Genomic DNA, 15421 nt, shown 5'->3' with positions numbered 1-15421 from the left:
CAACATCAAACTGCCTAAGGGAACCCGGCTCTGGATTTCTTCCTCGGGGTTTACTCCCAAAGCCTTTCCCATGGGTGGATATGGCCACAAGGCAGTGGCAATTTAAAATCAGTTTTCTTTCTCCTCGGTGTGCTGCCGTCCAAGGCCCAAGTTTTGAGGCGCCAGTGGTCCACCTTTGCCCTTTGTCAGTAGAAATAGTTCTGCCATACGTGAAGGCCAAGAGTGGGACTTGGCAGAAGCTGTGACTACAATGACTTAGTCATTGGTTTAGACCAACTTATCTCTTGGTTTACAAATCAAAAATAAGTACACAAGTATCAACAACCAAGATAACCAAGTTGTTCAGTTAATGAGAGGTTTATGTACTTGACTGATATCAGAAAGTGATTTATAAACAAGAGAAAATCTGCAGCTGCTGGAAATCTCACTCACACTTTCACACACCTGGAAGAACTCAGCAGGCCAGGCAGCATCTATGGAAAAAAGCATAGTCGATGTTTCGGGCTGAAACCCTTCAGCAAGACTGGAGAAAAAATGCTGAGGAGTAGATTTGAAAGGTGGGGGCAGGAGAGAGAGAAACGTCAGGTGATAGGTGAAACTTGGAGGGGGAGGGATGAAGCAAAGAGCTAGGAAATTGATTGCTGAAAGAGACAAGGCCATGGAAGAAAGAAAAGGTGGGGGGGAGATGACATGAGAGAAGGAAAAGGAGATGAGAAATGGTGAAAAGGAGGGCGGGGGAGAAGCATTACTGGAAGTTTGAGACATCGATGTTCATGCCATCAGGTTGGAGTAGGTGTAGCACTTGTTTCACTTACAAGGATAAGTGCTAGGAGGGAGATATGTGGGGAGGGATGAATGGACAAGGGAGTCACATAGGGAGCGATCCCTGTAGAAAGTGGGCGGGAGTGAAAGATGTGTTTGGTGGTGGGATCCAGTTGGAGGTAGCAGAAGTTTTGGAGAATTATGTGTGGTACACAGAGGCTGGTGGGGTGGTAGTTGGGGACAGGAGAAACCCTATCCCTGGTAGGATGGCGGGAGGATGGGGTAACAGCAAAAGTGCATGAAATGGAAGAGATGTGGCTGAGGATAGCGTTGATGGTGGAGGAAGGGAAGCCCCTTTCTTTGGAAAAGGAGGACATGAAAAGCCTCATCCTGAGAGCAGATGTGGCAGAGATGGAGGAATTGAGAGAAGGTGATGGCATTTTTACAAGTAGCAGAATGGGATGAGGTATAGTCCAGGTAGCTCTGAGAGTCTGTTGGTTTATAATAGACAGCGGTGGATAAGTTGTCTCCGGAGATAGAGACAGTGAGATCAAGAAAGGGAAGTGTTGGAAATGGACCATGTGAATTTGAGGGCTGGGTGGAAGTTGCAGGCAAAGTGGATGAAATTGACGAGTTCAGCGCAGGTGCAGGAAGCAGCACCAATGCAATCATCGACCGATGTAGCGTAGGAAAAGTGTGGGTCGGTCACCAGTGTAGGCTTGGAACATAGACTGTTCCACATAACCGACAAACAGGCTAGCATAGTTGGCATAGCGAGTGCCCATGGCTACCCCTTTTGTTTGAAGGAAATGGGAGGAGCCAAAGGAGAAATTAATTTAGAATGAGGACAAATTCCACTAGGCAGAGGAGGGTGGTGGAGGGGAACTGGTTGGGTCTGGTGTCCAGAAAGAAATGGAGAGCTTTGAGGCCTTCCTGGTGGGGGATGGAGGCATATAGGGACTGGACATTCAGAGTAAAAATAAAATGATGGGGACCAGGGAATCCTTGAAAAGATCAGAAGCATGTGAGGTGTCACAGATGTATGTAGGAAGGGACTGAACCAGCGGGGATAAAACAAAGTCGAAGTATGTAGGCAAACACGAGGAAATCTGCAGATGCTGGAATTTCAAGCAACACACATAGCATCTATAGGAAGAGGTACAGTTGACGTTTCGGGCTGAGACTCTTCGTCAGGACTAACTGAAAGAAGAGCTAGTAAGAGATTTGAGGGGGGGAGGGAAGGGGAGAGGGAGATCCAAAATGATAGGAGAAGACAGGAGGGGGAGGGATATCCCTTTTGCCAACCACCTCCCCCTCGCACCCCATCCATTATTGCCCACCTTCTGGGCTTCCCCCCTCCACCCTTCTTTCTCCCATGATCCTTTCACATTCCTTTTGACAATCAACTGTCCAGCTCTTGGCTCCATCCCTCCCCCTCCTGTCTTCTCCTATCATTTTGGATCTCCCCCTCCCCCTCCCACTTTCAAATCTCTTACTCACTCTTCCTTCAGTTAGTCCTGACAAAGGGTCTCGGCCCGAAACGTTGACTGTACCTCTTCCTATAGATGCTGCCTGGCCTGCTGCATTCACCAGCAACTTTTATGTGTGTTGCTCGAGGTATGTAGGTATGTTTTCAGTAGGGCAAGAACAAACTGAAATAATGGGTCTACCTGGACAAGTTTATGAATTTTGGGTAGGAGGTAGAAACAGGAGGTGCGGGGTGCATGTTGCGGGAATTATGAGGTTGGTAGCAGTGGATGGGAGATCCCCAGAGTCAATAAGGTTGGTGATGGTGTGAGAGACAATGGCTTGGTGTTCCTTAGTGAGGTCCTGTTCAAGGGACAAGCAAGAGAGGGTGTCTGAGAGTCAGCACTGGGTCTCAACAAGGTAGAGCTCAATATGCCAGACTTATGGTATTATGCTGATTTATGGTAATTTTACTGGTTTGTACCATCAGTGCTTGGGTGAGAGGAAGTTTAAATATGAATCCCTTCAAGGCAAATTGACAATACTTCCTGAGGCTTGCATTGTCCTATAACAAAGACATCAAGATTGGCTAGTATTTGGAGATCCAGTATGAAGAGCTGGGATGGGAAGGAGGGGTAATAAGAAAGATCGGAATAATTTGCAGGTCTTTTTAAAAAAACTCAAATTATTTGAGTCAATAGGAGTATAAGGCATAAGAGCAGAATTAGGCTATCTGTTTTAAATGGATGTCCCTCTATCCCCCATGAAAATGGGGGACACCTCCCTCTCCCTAGCCAGGGAGAGAGAGAACCTGTGGTTTGTCAAATTATGGATGAAATGCGAAGCCTTTGAGGTAACTTTGGTCTGTCTTTGCTATTGCTTTGCACACGCTTGGGCTCAGTGATGGTACCAATGTGCATTCTTTTTTGCTGGTGGGGGAAGGGGGAATTGTTGCTCGCTGCCGCTTATGCACGTGAGGGGGGAGCTGGGGGGGGAACTTTGGAGTTCTCACGTTTAACTGTCATTCATTCTTTGGGGCACTTCTCTGTTTTCATGGATATTTGCGAAGAAAAAGCATTTCAGGATGTATATTGTATACATTTCTCTGACATTAAATTTGATCTTTGAACCTATCCTGAGGCTGCGCTCTCTTGTCCTAGACTCCCCCACCATGAGAGACATCCTTTCCACACCTACTCTGTCTAGGCCTTTCAAAATTCAAAAAGTTTCAATGAGATCCCCTCTCATCCTTCTAAATTCCAGCAAGTACAGACCCAGAGCCATCAAACATTCCTCATATGAGAATCCTTTCATTCCTGGAATCATCCTTGTTAACCTCCTCCCCAATGCCACATCTTTTCCTAGATGAGGAACCCAAAGCTGCTCACAGTAGTCAAGGTGAGGCCTCACCAGTGCCTTATAAAGCCTCAGCATCACATCCCTGCTCTTGTATTCTAGATCTCTAATATTGTATTTGCCTTCCTCACCACTAACTCTACCTGCAAGTTAACCTCTAGGGTGTTCTGCACGAGGACTCCTAAGTTCCTTTGCATCTCAGATTTCTGAATTTTCTCCCCATTTAGAAAATAGTATGCACATTTATTTCTAATACCAAAGTGCATGACCATGCATTTCCCAACATTGTATTTCATTTGCCACTTTCTTGCCCATTCTCCTAATCTGTCTAAGTCCTTCTGCAGCCTACCCTTTCCTCAATACTAACTGCCCCTCCACTAATCTTCATATCATATGCAAACTTGGCAAAAAAGCCATCTAATGCATCACCTAAATCATTGAGATACAACACATAAAGAAGCAGTTCCAACACTGACCCCTGGGGAACACCACTAGTCACTGGCAGCTAACCAGAAAAGGATCCTTTTATTCCCACTCACTGCCTCCTCCCAATCAACCAATGCTCTAACCATGCCAATAACTTTCCTGTAATACCATGGGCTCTTAACTTGGTAAGCAGCCTCATGTGCGGCACCTTGTCAAGGGCCTTCTGAAAGTCCAAATATACAACATCCACTACATCCCCTTTATCTATCCTACTTGTAATCTCCTCAAAGAATTTCAACAGGATTGTCAGACAAGATTTTCCCTCAAGGAAACCATGTTGACTTTGTACTATCTTGTCCTGTGTCACCAAGTACTCCATCACCTCATCCTTAACAATTGACTCCAACATCTTCCCAACCACTGAGGTCTGGCTAACTGGTTTACGACTTCCTTCCTGCTGCCTTCCTCCTTTCTTAAAGAGTGGAGTAACATTTGCAATCTTCCAGTCCTCTGGCACTATGCCAGAGTTCAATGATTTTTGAAAGATCATACTAATCCCTCCACAATCCCTACTGCTACCTCTCAGAACTCTAGGGTGCAGTTCATCCGGTCTGGATGACTTATGTACCCTGGGGTCTTCCCACTTTTTTGAGCACCTTCTCCCTTGAATTGAATTGACTTTATTTCTCAAATCCTCCACGTACATGAGTATAAATTTTTACATTACATCTCCATCTGAATATGCAATATGCAAATTAATGTAATAGTAACTGCACTTCTCTTTCCTCACACCCTTCACATACTGTCACACTGCTAGTGTCTTCCACAGTAAATACTGATGCAAAATACTCACTTAATTCATCTGCCACCTCCTTGTGTTCCATTATTATTTCTCCTGCCTCATTTTCTAGCGTCCTATATCCACTCTCATCTCTCTTATTTTTTACGTACTTGAAAAAGCTTTTACTATCCACTTTAATACTGTTGGTTGGCTTGCTTTCATATTTCATCTTTTCCTTCCTAATGATTCTTTTAGTTGCTCTCTGTAGGTTTTTAAAAGTTTCCCAATCCTCTATCTTCCCACTAATCTTTGCTTTGTTGTATGCTCTCTCTTTTGCTTTGACTTCCCTTGTCAGCCGTGCTTGTACAATTTTGCCATTTGAGTATTTTTTCATTTTTGGAATACATCTATCCTGCTCCTTCCTTATTTTTCCCAGAAACTCTCACCATTGCTGTTCTGCTGTCATCCATGTGAGCATCTCCTTCCAATTTACTTTGCCCAACTCCTCTCTCATACCACTGTAATTTTCTTTACTCCACCGTGTAAGACTTTATTTTCACCCTAACAAATTTCAAATTGAACTCAATCATATTGTGATCACTACCTCCTAAGGGTTCTTTTACTTTAAGCTCCCGAATGATCTTTGGTTCATTACATAACACCCAATCCAGTAAAGCCCACCTAGTAGGCTCAACGACAAACTGCTTGCAAAAGCCATCTTGTAGGCATTCAACAAATTCACTCCCTTGAGATCCATTACCAACCTGATTTTCCCCTGTCAACTTGCATGTTAAAATCTCTCATGACTATCATAATATTGCCCTTTTGACACACCTTTTCCATCTCCTGTTGTAATCTGTGGTCCACATTCCAGCTGCTGTTGGGAGGTCTGTATATAACTACCATCGGGATCTTTTAAACCCTTGCAGGTTGTTAACTCAACCCACAAGGATTCAACATCTTCTAATCCGATGTCACATCTTTCTACTGATTTGATGCCATTCATTACCAGCAGAGCCACGCCACCCCCTCTGCCTACCTTGCTTACCCCTTCGATATAACATGTAACCTTGGACCTTCAGCTCCCAACTACAACTATCCTTCAGCCATGATTCAGTGATGGCCACAACATCATGCCTAACAATCTGTAATAGAGCTGCAACATCATCCACCTTAGTTCTTACACTCTGGGCTTTGATTACTGTATTCACTACCTTTTTTGATTGTGCAATGTTTGAACTTGGCAAGCTTGGCTGCAGGAAACTGACATCTGTGCAAATGTCTGGGTGTCTGTCACTTTAAAACATTGAAACAATGAAGCATCACAGCTGCTGAAGCGTGAATAAAAACAGAAAAATCTGGAAATTCTCTGCAAATCATTCAGCATCTATGCAAAGGGAAATACACTACATATTTCAGAGAGATAACTTTTTAATCAGAGCTCAACTGCACTCTCATCCCAAGTATTTACTGTAGCTGCAGCTAATCCAGTACAGAAGTTATCTGCCAAATAGTCACAGACCCTACTTTTTCCAATTCTACCTTCTCCTACATGCAGTGCAGATTCTAGGGCACACTATCTGATATCATAGTCCAGGGGATAAAATATCACTACTAATCAGAAAATCTGTTCCATACAATATTATAGGACCTGGTCCCTTTAAATGAATCCCATAAAGATCTGTAACAGGTACTCTGTTAACCTAGATGACGATATAATGGGAAAACAAGAAATTGCACGTGCTGGGATCTGGAGAGACAGTTTGCTAGAAAAAGTGAGCTACACCTGTTTGGGGGGGTGGGGAGGTTGCTGGAAATGTCAACATCTCAAGTCAAAACCCTATATCAGGACTCTGATGCAGGATGTCAATCCAAAACAATGACAAATCCTCTCCCCTTTCAGATTCTGCTTGGCCCATAGAAGTCCTCTACCGGACTGTTTGATGCTGAAAATGTAATGATGTGTTTCATGATGTCATATCTCCACATACTGGGTTAATAATACCCTTCCCATTAAAGCTACCAATTCATTTGTGCAGCACAGTTATGCACGTCTGATTGCTGGTCATGCCTTTGTAATATTTGCTAGTTAGGATGTTGACTCATGGTATAGAAGTTACTACATCTCTCCATTGGTCTATAAACATAAAACATCTCATCACATCTCTACTTAGTGGGTTAACAGACCATTTCCAATCAATAGAATGAGAACTGATATATAACACAGACACTCAGAACAATCAATCTATTTAGCAGGGAGATGTCACTGTCTAACCAGACTGTTTCTGGACCTAACCACAGCCACATCTTTTTCTCATTTAAGATTTAAGTGGTGAGCTTGTTTAAAGCCAATGTTGTTCCAAATGTTTAGTTACAAGTAAATAACCATTCAATATATAAATTTCTGTATCAAAACTGATCACTAATGTTCTTTTGAAAATTTATTCATACCTCTTAGCCATACTTCTATGAAGAGAATTCCAACACCAATGTTGTACTTTAATCCATTCAAGGTTACTCCACCCTACGTATTGAAAACATAAGAATAAATTCAGCAAGCAAGCTTACAGTTGAAATTGAAAACTTATTTTGTATTTCAATGACAGTGTCAAATTAGAAAACAACCACATTAAAGCCTACTCTATCACATATAGGTGGGAATCAAATTAAAGAGGCTAGGCGTGAGGAGGTTAGTTCACTACAGGGGGATGGGAACCAGTGCAGAGAGACAGAGGGGTGTAAAGTGAGGGTAGAAACAAAAAGTACTATGGAGAAAAGTAAAAGTGGCAGGCCGACAAATCCAGGGCAAGCATTAAAGAGGGCCACTTTTCAGCATAATTGTAAAAGGACTAAGAGAGTTGTAAAAGAGCGCCTGAAGGCTTTGTGTGTCAATGCAAGGAGCGTTCGTAATTAAGGTGGATGAATTGAAAGTGCAGATTGTTATTAATGATTATGATATAGTTGGGATCACAGAGACATGGCTCCAGGGTGACCAGGGATGGGAGCTCAACGTTCAGGAATATTCAATATTCAGGAGGGATAGACATGAAGGAAGGGGAGGTGGGGTGGTGTTGCTGGTTAAAGAAGAGATTAACGCAATAGAAAGGAAGGACATAAGCCGGGAAGATGTGGAATCGATATGGGTAGAGCTGCGTAACACTAAGGGGCAGAAGACGCTGTTGGGAGTTGTGTACAGGCCACCTAACAGTAGTCGGAGATGGTATTAAACAGGAAATTAGAAATGTGTGCAATAAAGGAACAGCAGTTATAATGGGTGACTTCAATCTACATGTAGATTGGGTGAACCAAATTGGTAAAGGTGCTGAGGAAGAGGATTTCTTGGAATGTATGCGGGATGGTTTTTTGAACCAACATGTCGAGGAACCAACTAGAGAGCAGGCTATTCTGGACTGGGTTTTGAGCAATGAGGAAGGGTTAATTAGTGATCTTGTCGTGAGAGGCCCCTTGGGTAAGAGTGACCATAATATGGTGGAATTCTTCATTAAGATGGAGAGTGACATAGTTAATTCAGAAACAAAGGTTCTGAACTTAAAGAGGGGTAACTTTGAAGGTTTGAGACGTGAATTAGCTAAGATAGACTGGCAAATGACACTTAAAGGATTGACGGTGGATATGCAATGGCAAGCATTTAAAGGTTGCATGGATGAACTACAACAATTGTTCATCCCAGTTTGGCAAAAGAATAAATCAAGGAAGGTAGTGCACCCGTGGCTGACAAGAGAAATTAGGGATAGTATCAATTCCAAAGAAGAAGCATACAAATTAGCCAGAGAAAGTGGATCACCTGAGGACTGGGAGAAATTCAGAGTTCAGCAGAGGAGGACAAAGGGCTTAATTAGGAAGGGGAAAAAAGATTATGAGAGAAAACTGGCAGGAAACATAAAAACGGACTGTAAAAGCTTTTATAGATATGTGAAAAGGAAAAGACTGGTAAAGACAAATGTAGGTCCCCTGCAGACAGAAACAGGTGAATTGATTATGGGGAGCAAGGACATGGCAGACCAATTGAATAATTACTTTGGTTCTGTCTTCACTAAGGAGGACATAAATAATCTTCCAGAAATAGTAGGGGACAGAGGGTCCAGTGAGATGGAGGAACTGAGTGAAATACATGTTAGTAGGGAAGTGGTGTTAGGTAAATTGAAGGGATTGAAGGCAGATAAATCCCCAGGGCCAGATGGTCTGCATCCCAGGGTGCTTAAGGAAGTAGCCCAAGAAATAGTGGATGCATTAGTGATAATTTTTCAAAACTTGTTAGATTCTGGACTAGTTCCTGAGGATTGGAGGGTGGCTAATGTAACTTCACTTTTTAAAAAAGGAGGGAGAGAGAAACCGGGGAATTATAGACCGGTTAGCCTAACGTCGGTGGTGGGGAAACTGCTGGAGTCAGTTATCAAGGATGTGATAACAGCACATTTGGAAAGCGGTGAAATGATTGGACAAAGGCAGCATGGATTTGTGAAAGGAAAATCATGTCTGACGAATCTCATAGAATTTTTTGAGGATGTAACTAGTAGAGTGGATAGGGGAGAACCAGTGGATGTGGTATATTTGGATTTTCAGAAGGCTTTTGACAAGGTCCCACACAGGAGATTAGTGTGCAAACTTAAAGCACACGGTATTGCGGGTAAGGTATTGGTGTGGGTGGAGAGTTGGTTAGCAGACAGGAAGCAAAGAGTGGGAATAAACGGGACCTTTTCAGAATGGCAGGCGGTGACTAGTGGGGTACCGCAAGGCTCAGTGCTGGGACCCCAGTTGTTTACAATATATATTAGTGACTTGGATGAGGGAATTAAATGCAGCATCTCCAAGTTTGCGGATGACACGAAGCTGGGTGGCAGTGTTAACTGTGAGGAGGATGCTAAGAGGACGCAGGGTGACTTGGATAGGTTGGGTGAGTGGGCAAATTCATGGCAGATGCAATTTAATGTGGATAAATGTGAAGTTATCCACTTTGGTGGCAAAAATAGGAAAACAGATTATTATCTGAATGGTGGCCGATTAGGAAAAGGGGAGGTGCAACGTGACCTGGGTGTCATTATACACCAGTCATTGAAAGTGGGCATGCAGGTACAGCAGGCGGTGAAAAAGGCGAATGGTATGCTGGCATTTATAGCGAGAGGATTCGAGTACAGGAGCAGGGAGGTACTACTGCAGTTGTACAAGGCCTTGGTGAGACCGCACCTGGAGTATTGTGTGCAGTTTTGGTCCGCTAATCTGAGGAAAGACATCCTTGCCATAGAGGGAGTACAGAGAAGGTTCACCAGATTGATTCCTGGGATGGCAGGACTTTCATATGAAGAAAGAATGGATGAACTGGGCTTGTACTCGTTGGAATTTAGAAGATTGAGGGGGGATCTGATTGAAACCTATAAGATCCTAAAGGGATTGGACAGGCTAGATGCAGGAAGATTGTTCCCGATGTTGGGGAAGTCCAGAACGAGGGGTCACAGTTTGAGGATAGAGGGGAAGCCTTTTAGGACCGAGATTAGGAAAAACTTCTTCACACAGAGAGTGGTGAATCTGTGGAATTCTCTGCCACAGGAAACAGTTGAGGCCAGTTCATTGGCTATATTTAAGAGGGAGTTAGATATGGCTACGGGGGTCAGGGGGTATGGAGGGAAGGCTGGGGCAGTGTTCTGAGTTGGATGATCAGCCATGATCATAATAAATGGCGGTGCAGGCTCGAAGGGCCGAATGGCCTACTCCTGCACCTATTTTCTATGTTTGTATGTCAAAAGCTAAAAAATTGAAAAAACTTGCACTCACAGATCAGTGAATTTTGTAAGATGTTATGTAAATAGTATAACTACAAGTACATACCGTTTACTCACATAACTTACTTTAATTGCAACAGAAATTATGATTAAATTTTCTCACCTAAAAGTGCCCATAAGCTGCGCTCACTCAGCTTTCAGTGATATACCATTTGTTGGGTGAACAGAGTATTGCAAACACTTACAGAAGGCACAGTCAGCAGATCACTTGCAGTCACATTCACATCTTCTCTCAGGATGTGTAGCTGGTTAGGTCCATTTGTATGCTTTAGGAATAACTGAGATTGAATAGACCAACACAAGCAATGTCAATGGACTGAACCAAGAAGTTCCAATGAAAATGTCTATTTTCTATAAAGAATAAGAGCCAGCAAAGAAAAACTATGAACAGGCAAAGTTTTGAGTTGCCCAATCTTCAAGGGCCAGATCTACTGGGATAACCTGGTCGAACTGCAGCATGGTACCTATTGTTCATTTAACAGCTATCATCATCGTCTTTCACTAAGTGTGGCATTATATCGACAGTTTAATGATTGTTAATAATGCACAGGTTCAATGAGGGGGAAAACATACTCAGCAGAATTTCTGGACTATGTAACCTGGGAACTAATAGTGAAAAAAATTATTGCATTTATACTGTGCAATAATTGGCTCAAGGTTGTATTGAGGCATTTCATGGATAGCCTCAAAGTGTAATGTACAAATAAAATGGTCAGTAACATTTCACCAACAAGATGTTGACCAGAAAACATTTTGTAGAGTTAGATATTCACCAAGAAATCAGTCAGCACTTCCCTGCTCTTTGGATAGAAACATGTGTCTTCTGGCATTTAAAGGGACAGCTGTCCAAGAGTAAAACACATTGGTCTGAACCACTGAGAGCACTTCCCTCACTAAAAGGATCTTTAATGACTTCGTAAGCAGGTAAATTACTGTTGGTAGAATTCTGAAATGGAGTATCTGTTGTGATTCAGTGGGTGGAATTTAACCTACAAAATTCAGAAGTCTAAAGTTTTATTGCTTAACCAAATTGATATTTTAATTCCCTGTAGTAACTCCACAACTCCAACTAAGAATGAAGTTTATTTATTTACTTATTTAGTGAAGCAATGTGGAGTAGACCCTTCCAGCCCTTCGAGCCTAGTCTCTCTGGCGACCCCACAATGCCAATTAACCCTAACCTAATCACGGGACAATTTACAACGACCAGTTAACCTACCTGGTATGACTTTGGACTGTGCGAGGAAACTGAAGGACCAGAGAAAACGCACACAGTCCATGGGGATTTGAACTCTTGAACTCTGGAATGCTCCGAGCTCTAATAACGTTGTGCTACTGTGATGCCCATATGGGTTCGTTATTCACAATGAAGGTTGTGCAACATATCAAAGATACATTTCAGGATACCTTTGTCATTGGTTCAACCAAGTCCAGATCAAACACCATGAATCCATCAACTCCAGCATTGATTTCAAGTAGTTTCAAACTAAAGTATTAATGAAACACTGTCAGATTCTGCGTGCACAATCTAAGTAAAAGTATACTTGTAGACTTTATAAACTTTACAAACTAAGTACACGAATCCATAAAATAGAAGCCGTATGGAATAACCAGGAGAAATATTTAAGCTGACAAAGAATGAATAATGAATGAAGACTTAGTTATTAAAATGAATATTTAGCAGAAGGTGAAAAGATGTAGGATTGACATAAATACTAAGAAATTGGATTTCACTGTGTGTGACGTACTAGAGTAGCAGTTAACATAATGTATTACAGTGCCAACAAACACTGATTAGGTTCAATTCCTGCCAGTGTCTGCAAGGAGTTTGTATGTTCTCCCCACGACGCGAGTTTCCTTTGCATGCTCCAGTTTCCTCCCACATTCCAAGAGACATATGATTAGGGTTAGGTTTAGTGTAGGCATGCTATGTTGGTGGAAACACTTGTGGGCCATCCCCAGCACAATCCTCAGACGTGTTGGTCATTGATGCATGTGACGCATTTCACTCTATGTTTCAATATTTTGATGTTTATGTGACAAATAAAGCTAATTTTTATCTTAATCTGCTACAACTTCATCGTGTCCACTACAAAGATTGCAAAATTCAACAAAAACAACATAGAGGTGGTCTACAACTGGAAAGGTTTCATATAGATGTTGCAGTGCAGCAATCACAGAACAACATCATTCATTGAACGCACACTCCCTCCTGCAGCCAGTCAGCAACCACTCTGCCATGGAGCAGAGGAGCAGCAGGAAAGAAAGAGGGAGATAACTTCAAGATTTACCCAAAGTCCTGGTCACAGATGTCCAGCAATTGGCCAGAGTCAACATTTGAAGAGCCGAAGATAGCTGGGTTAAAAAGCCCAGACTATAGAGCAAGGTCAAATGAAACGGAATGATTTCATAGGAAATATCAAGGTGAGTTGCATATCAGTCTGCACAGCTTAGTACAACTGTTAGGTATTGAATTTTCATCTTATCTACTTGCAGGCAGGCCCCGCCACATCATTGGGTTGTGCTGTGTTGGTTGTTAGCACAAATGACACATTTCACTGTAAGTTTCATTGTGTAAATAATAAATTAATCTCAATCTGAATTTAAAATGGAATTTAATGAGAGCTACTTCAAAAATAAAGTGATTTTGAAGGAAGACATTCTGAAAATATATAGCATTTTGAAAATGAGCATCCCATTACTGTTTATTAATTGTAAATGCAGCTGCACGTACCGAGTAACATTTGCCAAGATTCTCTGATATTCTGGGCTTTCCTTATCCCGGGGCAGTAACTGAGCTGCCATACCTCCGGTGGCCAAAGCACCTCGTTTGTGACAGGTCTTTACTAGAAGATCCATGTAGCTCTTCAAAAACATTTTCTCCATATTCACATATTTACTGCGATCTGGTAACAGGAATTCCTGCCGATGTCCTGAAAAATAGTGTATGAAATAAGCTAACAATGTGCATCTGTTTACTTAAGATTCAAATTGTTTGGATCAAGTCATTTGGCATCATCTCAAAGTTAGGAGCTGGTCATAGGCAGCACCGGTCACAGGGTGGCATGGCAGTCAGCACAACAGATTACAGAGCCGGCTGTCCGTAAGGAGTTTGTACATTCTCCTCATGAATGCATGGGTTTCTTCTGGGTGCTGCCATTTCCTCCCATATTTCAAAGACATACAGTATGGGTTAGGATTTTCATAGTCATAGTCATACTTTATTGATCCCGGGGGAAATTGGTTTTTGTTACAGTTGCACCATAAATGATAAATAGTTTTAGAACCATAAATAGTTAAATAGTAATATGTAAGTTATGGCAGTAAGTTATGAAATAAGTCCAGGACCAGCCTATCGGTTCAGGGTGTCTGACCCTCCAAGGGAGGAGTTGTGAAGTTTGGTGGCCACAGGCAGGAATGACTTCCTATGACGCTCTGTGCTGCATCTCGGAGGAATGAGTCTCTGGCTGAATGTGCTCCTGTGCCCACCCAGTACATTATATAGTGGATGGGAGACATTGACCAAGATGGCATGCAACTTAGACAGCATCCTCTTTTCAGACACCACCGTGAGAGGGTCCAGTTCCATTCCTACAACATCACTGGCCTCATGAATGAGTTTGTTGATTCTGTTGGTGTCTGCTACCCTCAGCCTGCTGCCCCAGCACACAACAGCAAACATGATAGCACTGGCCACCACAAACTCGTAGAACATCCTCAGCATCGTCCGGCAGATGTTAAAGGACCTCAGTCTCCTCAGGAAATAGAGACGGCTCTGACCCTTCTTGTAGACAGCCTCAGTGCTCTTAGACCAGTCCAGTTTATTGTCAATTCGTATCTCCAGGTATTTGTAATCCTCCACCATGTCCACACTGACCCCCTGGAAGGAAACAGGGGTCACCGGTACCTTAGCTCTCCTCAGGTCTACCACCAGCTCCTTAGTCTTTTTCACATTAAGCTGCAGATAATTCTGCTCACACCATGTGACAAAGTTTCCTACCATAGACCTGTACTCAACCTCATCTCCCTTGCTGATGCATCCAACTATGACAGAGTCATCCGAAAACTTCTGAAGATGACAAGACTCTGTGCAGTAGTTGAAGTCCGAGGTGTAAATGGTGAAGAGAAAGGGAGACAAGACAGTCCCCTGCGGAGCCCCAGTGCTGCTGATCACTCTGTCAGACACACAGTGTTGCAAGCACACGTACTGTGGTCTGCCAGTCAGGTCATCAAGAATTGGGCTTGCTATGTTGGCGCTAGAAGCATGGCAATACTTACAGGCTACCTCTGAAACCCACCTCAATTGTGTTGGTCATTGATGCAAATCGATGCATTTCACTGTTTGTTTCGATGTTTCAATGTATATGTGACAAATAAAGCTAATCTTTCGTTAGGCAGCTCAGCTTGATTTATACAATGCTGCACCTACAATGGTACAGCATTGTACCAATGCTGGAGGGCTGTCAGAGGTTACAACTGGACATCGATAGGATGCAAAACTGGGCTGAGAAGTGGCAGATGGAGTTCAAACCAGATAAGTGTGAAGTAGTGCATTTTGGTAGGTCAAATATGATGGCAGAATATAGTATTAATGGTTAAGACTTTTGGCAGTGTGGAGGATCAGAGGGATCTTGGGATCTGAGTCCATAGGACACTCAAAACTGCTGCACAGGTTGTCTCTGTGGTTAAGAAGGCATACGGTGCATTGGCCTTCATCAATTGTGGGATTGAATTTAAGAGCTGAGAGGTGATGTTGCAGCTATATAAGACCCTGGTCAGACCCTACTTGGAGTACTGTGCTCAGTTCTGGTCGCCTCTCTATAGGAAGGAT

General features: G+C 42.8%; 1 protein-coding gene across 7 annotated transcripts in view; it reads right to left on the bottom strand.

The window, feature by feature from the left end:
- The window catches only part of ugl (ureidoglycolate lyase), a 73700-nt gene that overhangs the window by 10356 nt on the left and 47923 nt on the right, over positions 1 to 15421 (bottom strand). For all 7 annotated transcript variants that reach the window (XM_072256209.1, XM_072256210.1, XM_072256212.1 and 4 more), the window contains 4 exons: positions 13325 to 13523; positions 11998 to 12076; positions 10776 to 10868; positions 7244 to 7316 (listed from right to left, as the gene is read on the bottom strand). In XM_072256209.1, coding sequence (XP_072112310.1) covers positions 7244 to 7316; positions 10776 to 10868; positions 11998 to 12076; positions 13325 to 13523 — 444 coding nt within the window. The remainder of the gene's footprint in view (positions 1 to 7243; positions 7317 to 10775; positions 10869 to 11997; positions 12077 to 13324; positions 13524 to 15421) is intronic.

Source organism: Mobula birostris, chromosome 4 (genome assembly GCF_030028105.1).
Source record: "Mobula birostris isolate sMobBir1 chromosome 4, sMobBir1.hap1, whole genome shotgun sequence".
Classification (NCBI taxonomy): Eukaryota; Metazoa; Chordata; class Chondrichthyes; order Myliobatiformes; family Myliobatidae; genus Mobula; species Mobula birostris.
The sequence above is the reverse complement of the archived record's forward strand: the minus strand, read 5'-3'. Positions and strand labels throughout refer to the sequence as shown.